Source organism: Pygocentrus nattereri, chromosome 8 (assembly GCF_015220715.1).
Source record: "Pygocentrus nattereri isolate fPygNat1 chromosome 8, fPygNat1.pri, whole genome shotgun sequence".
Taxonomy (NCBI): Eukaryota; Metazoa; Chordata; class Actinopteri; order Characiformes; family Serrasalmidae; genus Pygocentrus; species Pygocentrus nattereri.
Genome location: NC_051218.1, coordinates 10035313 through 10047435, shown reverse-complemented (window position 1 = coordinate 10047435; position 12123 = coordinate 10035313). Strand labels below are relative to the sequence as shown.

At 38.4% G+C, this 12123-nt stretch overlaps 1 protein-coding gene across 2 annotated transcripts in view; it reads right to left on the bottom strand.

Moving 5' to 3' along the window:
• Positions 1-12123, bottom strand: part of dock4 (dedicator of cytokinesis 4) — a 118699-nt gene that overhangs the window by 72487 nt on the left and 34089 nt on the right. The window contains exons 6-10 of one of the 2 annotated variants that reach the window (XM_017690341.2): positions 10763-10911; positions 7429-7513; positions 5963-6114; positions 3278-3359; positions 2779-2839 (exon numbers count right to left, since the gene is read on the bottom strand). In XM_017690341.2, the coding sequence (XP_017545830.1) occupies positions 2779-2839; positions 3278-3359; positions 5963-6114; positions 7429-7513; positions 10763-10911 (529 nt within the window). Of the gene's footprint in view, positions 1-2778; positions 2840-3277; positions 3360-5962; positions 6115-7428; positions 7514-10762; positions 10912-12123 lie in introns of those variants that run through there. The other variant, XM_017690342.2, reaches the window with a different exon arrangement.

The window sequence follows — 12123 nt, the reverse complement described above, 5'->3', positions numbered from 1 at the left end:
CTAGCCACTTATAAACCCCTAGCTTGTAGCTCCACCATGCTAGTGTACAGCTAGAGACTGTAGATCTGTTGATGTATGGGAGTGTACTCATGTTCCCTGGGTCCTGTGTCTCCTCAGCTCTTTATTATATCATCATACCTCAATTTTACATTAAGAGAACCTACGAAATGGCTACTATGGCTAATGTTAGGGTCAAGGGCCACTAAAGGTCTGAGGCCTCAAGCAGCAACTAACAGGTTCCTAAGGGCTAGGCTAGTAATGTACTGCAGTGTTTTTAATATTGTGAAATCAAGTAAAATAAAACATTTAAATCCTTAATCCAATTCTCTCACTATAGAACCATGCTGAATATTTTTGGGCGGTGGACCAAGGAGTATAATTAAGGGGGCAGGCGTTTTGCCTATTGAGCTATGTATTTAGCTAACCAGCTAGCCACAAGTCACAGTGAAATGCTTAATTGTTCATGTGTACCTAATGGCCATAGTTAGCTATTGTATTTATAGGCTTCATTTAAGTTTTAACGTTTAGGCTATTAACGTTTAGGTATTTTTCAAAGCTTTGTAATTTACTTCATAAGTAGACTTTATTGATCCAATCACCACTACAATAACGCTTTCTTAGCTCCTGTGACATTTACAATTTTAACATTAAGCTAGTGGTGGTGTACATTCTCACAGCATACAGGAAGTTTTATTTCCACTTTTAGTCTTAGGAAAGTTTGAATTGATTAGCATATATATTTATGTATATATATATATATATATATATATATATATATATATATATATGGCTGCCCCTGGTCAAATTAAGCTTGATTTTTTTGTGAAACACACTTCTGCACATTTTAATACATAATTAATGTTTATTTGATGAATTTAACATAAAAAAACATGCAAAGGTTAGCGCATATTTCACATTTTACATTAACTTTCTTTTCCAAACTTTTCCAAACAGAAATTGTAAATTGTAATTTGCAGAAAAATGGCAAGGATGAGTTGACATATTTCAAACTGAAATAAGTCATGTGTTGCATGAACCAGTCTCAACCTTAACTGTTACACTTGTACTAGCACCACTCACATTACCACGCCACTACAATATCTGTGTCACTGATAAATTGAGAATGTACGAATTGCTAAACTGCAAGACAACACCTTCTGATCTGTAAGTGCACACCCGTATAGATGATCTATAAGGTAGGGGTTTCTAATAAAGTGGCCAATGAGCTGAAGTACAATGTATTTCTATTAAAGTGAATGGTGAGTGTACGCACTACTACTCCACAAGCACTTACCAGTCCACAGTGAGCTGACATAAACACATGCGATGAGCACCACACAGACAACAACAGTACTGGATGATGTTACTAATCGATGTAGGCCATGCATTCACACTAGCTACACACACTGATACAGATAAAGACAGCGTTCCGATCACACTTTACTTGAAGTGGCTTATCAGTTTGCCTACGTAGTGTTACTTCATTGAACCTGCCATTATACACCTTGACAGCCATTGGAATGCTTATCAAAATGGTTCATGTTGAACTACAAATGGCATGTTTTGCAGAGATGGCACTGATCCAGTACCCAGTATCGATAGCAGGTCTGATCAGATATTGTAAGAAAATGAATGATGTATTACTAAACTGCTTGCTGTGTAACATGACATAAAATAAATTAATAGGAGATTCATACTGTGTTTTTCTGAAAGTGGAAAGGTGTGTGTTTTTCTTGGGGGTTCACACTGCATTTTGTCTGCTGCTTCTGGCTGGGTGTTTCTCTGTTGCTAAGCAACAGTAGCTGCTGTGCTACTCTGCTACTACTATCACCCAGCAAGTGTGGTGCTTCTAGTGAAAATAAGCCAAAGTAAAAAAGCTGCTTTTAGTTTATGCCATGGTTTTAATCATTTCAAATATAAGTTGACCTCTTTATAAGTTAAACTCTTTTATTACAACTGTCTTCCCTCTGATCTGATTGGTTAATGCAGAAAAACTCTCATGATGCAGTCTACCTGACTGCTTTGAGCTTTTTTCAACTCAGGGCACCTTAAGGAAAACATGTTTCTCCCATTGAAATAAGAATGTAGACAGAATGCCCCCAATCCCTGTCCCAAAGTTGATTACATGTTAACTACAGTGGCCAAATGTAGCCTGTTGTTATCATATATATATATATATATATATATATATATATATATATATATATATATATAAATGAGCATCATTCAGTATAATACTAAAATGACTTTATTTAAAATAAATATGTTTCATTTATTTTAAAAAGATAAATTTTGCACATCTCATGTTGTTGGCTAAGTTGGTGGGAGAGTGTTTGAAAGTTTGAGCATGGTAAGATTAGATTGCACTGTAAAGAAATTCACTGTAAAATTACTTAATTATTCCATTATTCCATTATATTATTACATTACATACTGTGCCTTGTTATTGCATTACTTTTACAGTAACTTACTGTGAACAGTGAACAGCAGTTCTTTACTGTGTAAGTAAAAGTAGTGTAAAATACTGTGACTTCCTAGCAATAATTAACAGAGTGGGCATTGAAGGACTTCAACTAAAAACAGCTCAATTTTAACTTAGAAATACGTCTCTGTATTCACCGATACTTCAGGTTTCAGTATTGGTGTTGGAAATAAAACTGGTATCTTGCCATCTCTAACGTGCTGTATACTGTCATAGCATATCATGAAAGGTTTCGTAAGGCATTGTGATAGGTCACTTTAAGACAAAGATCACCCATCAATCCCAGTAACTCTTACCTATTCTAAAAATATGAGCTACAACATATACATCTTTGCGGAGATCGCTACTGCCCAAATCCTTAAAGAAAGACAAATGTTTTATTCAACACGAGTCAAACAGTGAAAGCTTCCAAACATAGTACTGTATTTCAGATGATTTCTGTCTTAGTTCTTTTCTTAACCCAAACATTCAGTATTTCTGATCTCTGTGCTCATAAACAGTGCCATACAGCAGAAAGACATCACGGTGGTGTGACTGCTGTGGTGGATCTGCTGGTGTGCAGGTCGATTCCCATAGATGCGGTTTGACCTTGGCAGTCAGACCTGCACTCCAAAATGCATCTGACACACTCAGAAAAATCAATCAAATCAAGGCTTTGAATCGTATAAAGCAAAAAAACACATCTCAGAATACTTATACGCCACAGTGTGAGCACGTTTTCAATGGCAGACTCGACCTGGAGACTGTGGATCAAGGACATGCCCTCCACACAACCCACAACAGCCCAGTACTCACAACAAAGAGTGTACACTGCTTTTCTGTTTTCTCTGGTGACTTAGGAACCCCCTGCTTATTCAGCCGCACAAAGAACCTCTCACTGGAGGGAGAGAGAGAGAGAGAGAGAGAGAGAGAGAGAGAGAGAGAGAGAGACAAGGACAGAGACAGAGTCAAAGTCAAAAACATTCACCATTAGTTGTTGTCAAAGTTGACACACTGCAGACTCTGTGTATTTGTGTGTGGGATGTTATTTTACCATTTTACCATTTTGAAGATACAAGGTTTTGTTCCAACAACAGCGATATATATATACACACACACACACACACACACACACACACACACACACACACACACACACACACACATATATATATATATATATATATATATATATATACATATACATACATATATATAATGTGTGTAAATATATGTACAACCACAGACCATGACAAAAAAGTATGTGTGTGTATGTGTGAGCCTGTCCATATATTAATGAACTCCGCTGCATCACTTGATGCTCATTAATTACACAAAGCAGAGAGAGGACTGATGATCTTCTGAGGCCCAGTAACCCTCCCAACCAAACCCCCTCACCCTCTGCCCTCAACACACACACACTGTCTCACTCTGGGCTCTGGGGCATCACTTATATTAAATAATTCACCAGATTACATGAAGAGGAGTGCCTGAACATTTCACATACACCACACACATGCTGACATCAGCGGGGGTTGGGGTGAGAATGTGCATTTGTGTAACTGAGTGAAACTGAGACAGATAGAATGAGACTCGATCAATAAAATATTCCACAACTGTACAGAGGCTGTGGCCTTATCATACAATAGCGCTCCCCTCAGACTGAGGCATAGAGTGTTTTCTGGTGGGGCAGGTGCATAGGAGTAAAGAAGCAAAGAATAGGGTGTAAAAATGCAGTAAATCAATCAAACATCAATATATGACTTCCTAGAGAATCATAAAGGAAGTAAATCACTGTGAGATCAGCTCCAGTGAAGATATGCGGATGAGACGCTGCCTTTTCAGACAAAACAAAGCACTGAGGTTTTTAGAGTAGTCAATTCATGCTATTCATAATTGATAAAGTACTGCCCAGACAACAGCATTTTTTCTGGATTTAATTCAGCTTTTGACCAGACGTGGATGTGCTGACTTCATATTCACTGAAATATTAATATGAAGTGGGTCCATGAAATCAAAATACATTTTACCACCCTTTCAAAATAATTCATGGTCTTAACAGTGGAACTACCAATTAAATATTGGAAAAGTTCAGTAATCTTTCAATTATTTAAAAATACCAACAGCTATTATTATCTCACAGCAGCATTTTGCTAATCCTTATACATAACTGTGGTATATTTAGTTTCAATCCTCAGTTTCATATTCATCTAAGTGCCTTCTTTTAAAGAGTAGGTTTGCTCAAATAATGATTTGACAGTTTTCTTCTCCAAACTATTGTTAAACGTACATATTAAAGCTCTCGTGGCCCAAAGCTGGTTTAAACACCTGAAATTTTGAGTGCTGACATCACAATAAGTGGATAAACCATGTCCGTTTTGGCATTATTCTCAATGTGGTACTACCACTAATAATGTCAGAAATAATGGTGACGCTGTATCTGATTGGCTGTTTTTGCTGGGTATTGTGGTGAAGCTGTACGTGATTGGTTGTTTTTGCTGGGAAATGTGGAGAAGCTGTACCTGATTGGTTGGTTTTCTTGAGTAATGTGGTGAGGGTGTACCTGATTAGTTGATTTAACTCAGTGATGGGGGAAGCTATCAGATTGCTCAGTTTTGCTCTGTGATGTGGTGTAGCTGCACCTGATTGGTTGGTTTTGCTGGGCAACGTGGTGAGACTGTACTTGATTGGTTGTTTTTGCTGGTTAATGTGGTGAAACTGTATCTGACTAGTTGTTTATGTTGGGTACTGTGGTGAAGCTGTACCTCATTGGTTGTTTTTGCTGGGTAATGTAGTGAAGCTGTACCCGACTGGTTGTTTTTGCTGGGTAATGTGGTGAAGCTGTACCTGACTGGTTGTTTTTGCTGGGTAATGTGGTAAAGCTGTACCTGACTGGTTGTTTTTGCTGGGTAATGTGGTGAAGCTGTACCTGACTGGTTGTTTTTGCTGGGTAATGTGGTGAAGCTGTACCTGACTGGTTGTTTTTGCTGGGTAATGTGGTGAAGCTGTACCCGACTGGTTGTTTTTGCTGGGTAATGTGGTGAAGCTGTACCTAATTGGTTGTTTTTGCTGAGTAATGTGGTGAAGCTGTACCCGACTGGTTGTTTTTGCTGGGTAATGTGGTGAAGCTGTACCTAATTGGTTGTTTTTGCTGAGTAATGTGGTGAAGCTGTACCCGACTGGTTGTTTTGGCTGGGTTATGAGGTGAAACTGTGCCTGACTGGTTGTTTTTGCTGGGTATTGTGGTGACGCTGTACCAGAATGGTCCATTTTTCCTGTGATGTGGTGAAGCTGTACCTGATTGGTTAGTTTTGCTTTAGAATGTTGTGAAGCTGCACTGATTGGTCAGCTTTGCTCTATAATATGGTCAAGCTGTACCTTACTGGTTGGCTTTGCTCTGTGATGTAGTGAAGCTGCCTCTTATTGGTCAGTTTCGCTCAGTTACATGGTGACGCTGTACCGGATTAGATGGTTTTGTTCAGTGATGTGTTGAACCTGCACCTGATTGGTCGCATCTCTCTGCTGTCGTAGATGAAGAAGAAGACGTGGAGCTCCTCAGCCAGGTTGCAGTTCAGCAGGCTGTTGATTTGCAGGAAGAGGTGGTGCATGTTGGCCTGTAGAGGAAACTCTCGCTTACGGTGCCGTCGCTCCATCTGAACAAAATAAAACAAACAGACAAATATTTACATTCATATATACACATAATCAAACACAAACAGATAAACACACACACACATATACACACACAAATCAAACACATATTCACTCCCACACATGCACATTGAGTAATGAAAAATAAAATGGAACACTATCAAAAATAAAATGGAATAATATTACTAGTATATATAGACAGCCTATATTTTCTAAATTTTCATAGTTTTAAAATGTGATTTACATGTATCGGTTTTAAAAGCACAGTGACAGAACAGAAGTGATTTGAAACACTGCCTTACATCAGTATCAGGCACAGTAACAAAAACAGGCTGTATAGTACTGATGAATAAAGAGAAGCTGCAAAATGGGCTTGTATTTTGTACAGCTGTACGCAAAGGTTTGTGCACCCCCAGTCAGACTGCATGTTTTGTTGATGATCTAAATGATAATAACACATCTTCTATAGAGAACACACTTATGCATATTTAATGCACAATTATTGAGTTGCTAATTTCAAAATGTTGGGAAAAATTCAACACAAAATATTTATAATATAAATGTGAAACTGTGTACTAAAATGGACAGAAAATGCCATATTGGAGATTACTGGGTTTATTATTTTCACAAATCATGTAATTTGACAGGGAGTGTTCAAAAAAACTGCACAGAAAAATCAACCACAAGAAAAATGTAGGACATGTAGCCTCTAACTAGGACCTTGCCAAAATCTCTGAATGCATTGCCATTGACTTTAAATAAGAACTGGTTAAAGCCTTGAAGAAGATTTGAAAGATAATGTGTACTGTTCGCCATCTGTCTGTCTGGACCCATCTCTGCCTGTTTGCCTGTGGCTCTCTTTGCTTAGGGACCCATTACATATACAGTATGTGCACTGTTTTGTGACTTAAAGCTGGTTGTGCTGGGCTGCGCAATGGTTTCTATACAGGATTACTAGAGCAGGATTTTGAATGAGTGGAATGCCGTGTGGAGTTTGCAAACAGCCAGTTAATGCACAATTTACCATCCCTCTGTTATCCTTAATCACTATCATTTCCCCACGCAGAGACGACTCAAACTGTGTGTGTGTGTGTGTGTGCGCGTATGTGTGTGTGCGAGTTAAAACAGGGAATGGAGTAAGAAGGATATGAAAGAGAGCCCTGGCGTCAGGTTGGGCTGCAGTTGCCGTGGTAACACAGCGCAGCAGTAGAAGGGTGACTCATGAGTAAATAGTTTTGTGTGTGTGTGTGTGTGTGTGTGTGTGTGTGTGTGTGTGTGTGTGTGTGTGCATGTATGTGTGCGTGTGTAAAACCAACCAGCCGATAGAGCTCAGTGACACTGATTTCGTCTGGGTCCACCATGCTGAAATCCCTCCTGGGGACCAGGTCCAAACCCAGCTGCCTGTTAAAAAACACACATATTTAGCACACTAGACTGCATCAATTTACACAAAGCAAATATTTATCACAGAAACAGCAAAACAGACTAAAATCAATCAAATGCAGCAGCACAGCATTTCACTGCAGAGGTCATTATTAATTCATTTCAGTCAATACTTTGACTCATAGCTAAAGATTTTATCATAAAACAAAGAAATATTCCATGTAATAAACTTATATACTTTTACCTCTATACTCACTTTAAGGTGAATTCCACAGATTTCACAATATTTCTCTTTACAGTGGCGGTGATAGGAACCAGGGTTCACAATGTCCATAACACAAATACAGCCATTTAATTAACTGTCCAACACGAACAGTGAGCATACACAGGTCTTCCGAGTTTTCATATGCAAGGCTGATCATGGTGAAATAGTGCTAAGTCAGAAATACATTTCCTTTAGAGTGCATTTTGCTTTACAATGCACTGCATGCAACTCTGTCACTAAAATATTTTACCATTAGGCCATAAATCTTCTCAGAACCATTGTAAACCAACATCTCAGGTTTTGGGCAGTGCATCTATAAACATTTTATGCGATTATTTTCTATAAGGGAGCTTTTAGTGGCATTGAACACTTCACACGTCTGGTTCCAATTACCACCACTGTGAACAACTCTGAGTTTCTCTAGAACAGAGCATTTCACATCAAACCACTCTGAATGACTCTGTTTACATCTCAAACATTTAACTATTCTGAAACTTAGCAAAAATAGCAGAATTTACCTTCAACACACGTAACAATACTTAAGAGCTTTGTCGATATTGTTGATGCTGTGCAAAAACTTTGTATCTCCATTTTGGGTGATTTTTACTTTTTTGCATTATTTGAAAAATCCAGTTACCTTTTGCATTTTGGTCATGATGAATGGACCAACATATCAAGAGAAATGGTTCAAAATTACTTGGAAAAAATCTTTTTACATTAACCTCTAATTAAAGATGTTTTTTTTTCTTTTCCTGTAAAGTTACTGTTTTGGAGGTTTAATCCAACAATATGGTCTTTATATCCCTGCATTGGGAATGTTCAGTGTCGGCGCTCCGCCCACGCGGATCACACACTGTGCGTGGGGCACCAAAAAAATCAGGCTCGTAAAAAATCATAATAGTAGTAATCACAATACGACATGTTTAAAATAAAAATATGTAAAGCATGTTAACAGATATAAGCAATACAAAAGTAACACATTTGCGCGAGAAAAAGATGAATCTCCTGTGCGGCCCTCTCTCCAGTCTCCCCATGGTGCCCCCTCCCCCACCTCCCAGTGGTCTGTTCGATTATGCCTCAATCTCAAGTTTGGCAGACACCTGTGTTTGGACATGGGCCTTGAAAAGGCATCAAGAGTGGGGGGCCCGAAAAAATAAAAAAGAAGAGAAGGCGAGACGCTCGTGCATTGGAGGCAGGTAGGACAATGTTTTAAATAACAATTACTCATTTTAAAGCTTAACTTAGGGCTTGCTATTTCTTTTAGTCATCAGAAGTCATTAACCAAGTATTAGCCAAGTTTACTTAACATGCTGTATTTTAGGACATTTATTCGGTGTTTGTTATGTACCATGAACCCATGAGTATGTAGCTGTGTAGTGAAAAAAGCAACGCTACAGGTGATACTTTCACAGAGTATCAGCACCAATGGTGACGTGGCTCAGAAACTGTCATATAATGACCTGATTGATGATTTTGCAGCCAGGAAATGCAGACGTGTGCCTCTGTAGGTCCTCTAACAACTGATGCTTGTGTCTTACATAGTTCTATAGAATAGCATGCTCTCTTTGTAGAGATGGTAAAGTTGAGTAAATGATATTGTGCAGTTATTTGTACTTATGTATGGTTATTTACTGAAGAAATCTGCACCTTTTTACTTAAATACTAGGCTAGACCTAATACTTGAATACTTTGCACTGTGTTTACATGTCACGATTGGCCCCTCCCAGTCCAGTCCATGTGATCGTGTTGTTTTGGTTTACCCATGTGTGTTTGTTTTGTGCCAGCCCCATCGTTTCATGACTCCACCCCTGATTGTCTCCACCTGTTTTCCACCTGTCCCTCGTTATCCCTGTTGTATTTAAGCCCTGTGTTTGTACTTGGTCTTTGTTGTTTGATGTGTTTGCTTTGTTTGATCGTGCTATCTGTTTGAACCGTTTGAACCATTTATTGTTTGTCATCATGTCTGTATATCGTTCTATCCGTGTTGGCTCTATGACCCTGGACTGTTTTGACCATGACCCTGGATTTGCCCATGATAAAAGTCGCTTATCTAGGCACGAGCGTCCGCCTCCTTGCCCTGTGTTACATTACAAAGTGCAATTCTTCTGTTATTTATGTGTCATTGCACAGCTTTTTTCTTAATATTAGTGGAGGTACTTTTTTATCATTTAAAATTATTTTATTTATTTATTTGGTGCCATTGCTGATGCATACATTTACGGCATTTGGCTGACGCTCTTATCCAGAGCGACTTACAATTTGATCATTTTACACAGGTAGGCCAAGGTGGTGTTAGGAGTCTTGCCCAAGGACCCTTATTGGTATAGTGTAGGGTGCTTGCCCTGGTTGGGGATTGAACCCCAGTCTACAGCGTAGAAGGCAAAGGTGTTAACCACTACACTATCCAACCACTGATGCAATTGATGCAAAATTAGTTTAGTTTTATCAATTTTAATTTCTCCTCTTACTTATTTGGAACTGTTTTCAAAACATTAATATTTAGAAGTTATTTTGGAAATAAAGAGAAATGCACTGACAAATACTGAATTAGAGTTCATTTCCAGGGGGGCACCACAAAGCATTTGTGCTTAGGGCACCCAAATGGCTAGCACCGGCCTTGAGAATGTTGATCTAAAAAAGAGAAGTAATGGATTAACACTGACAACTAGTTGTGAACAGCCACTAAAATGTAATGTATGTGTCTTGGGCACTGCAATTAATTGATGCTAGAAATGTTTCTCCCTTAAAAACCACTTAAGAGGTACCCTGTTGCCAGGTTGACTGCACAAAAGGCCAAGCTTAGCATCTTGATTCCAGTGATCCTTGAGTCCAGTGATGTGTTTACACACGCCCTCAGATTAACATTAGCTGACAATAGCTAGAACAGCCTTGTAGGACATATTTGAATTTCCTCAATTAACAAACATCAACAGAAAACGAAGTAAAAATTATGTAAAGTTAGATTAAATGAAAAACATTCAAGAATTATATTCAGGACTCACTCATTGCCCCAGTCCAGCCGTGCTATGATGTGCTGTTTGATGTCAGTCATGCGGTCATTGGTCAAGTGACCCACGAGAACCTGCCGTCTGAGCTCCAGGATCTCAGTCATCACGTGCCAGAGCCTGTGGAACAGTTCCCCCTCATTCTTCTGCAGAGGAGAGTGCAAACTAAAGCTGTATGACAGTTATACATCAGGATCTCTCCTGCTGCATAGCTAACGACAGAGGAGCACACTATGAGGAGCTTTACCAGACACAGGTTCTACACCAATACGAAGACTCACCACTGAAGGTGTTACACATGTAGATATAATATGGTATATTTATTATTCAGTGAATTAAACAAATCACTCAGTGAGGGATATTTACTCTATTACTCATTAGCTTAATGGTTTAGTGTTAATTAAGCTTTATATATCACAGTAATTCACAGGCTGTATTATTGAAAGGGCTCATATCACAGAAAACCAAAATTTACTCACCACTGTGAATAAAAAAAAAAAGACATAGTATGTAAACAGCATTTCAAAACACGCACACTTAAAAATGATGGTTCTTTAAGGGTTCTTCTATTGTAAAAGGTTTGACACCATAACAATAGAAGAACCCTTTTATTGGTGCTATATAGAACCCTTTTCAAAAAAGTTCTATATAGAACCATTTATAGCACATTCTCTGTCAGTCTGGAGAACAACTGTGCAACTTAAGGAACCCTTTAATAATGCAAAGGGTTTTTTGAGTGTTCATGGTTCCATATAGAACCATTTTCTTTACTAAAGAGCCCTGGAAGAACCATCACTTTTAAGTGTGTACAGTTCACTCCTTTGTCCGTACAGTCCATATACAGAAGCTAAGTTGTAAAAACAGCCTGATTTGAATTCATGATTGTTGCGATGTCACATAAAGCAACACCTTTACAAACAGCAGGATCCAAAACTCTGAGAACACTTTGAAAATCTGGGATTTTTTTTGCATAAACTTGCAGATAAACATCAAAACATTTTAGAATTTTTTGAAAAATTGAAAACAAAGAGAGGTTATGAATGAAAAAAGAAGAAACATTCAAGATTCTCCACTATTTCGAGGTCACTATTCAAAATTATGCAAATTTGGGACTGGCCATGCAAAGGTCACATTTCTTTTAGTGTTATCTCTTCTACTGGAGCTTGTGTACAGATGACTCTCAGATAAATTTGACCTATTCATCAGAGGCTTTTGCACAAACATGTGGAGGTCATGCCAGCTTGAGCTCATGCTGTCATTAAAGCTACATGAGGGCCCACCAAATACTAAGAAAGCCTGAAATTCAGGTTCACATGTCAAAGATTACACTTTTCACTCAATTGTTTTGCTGTTAATGT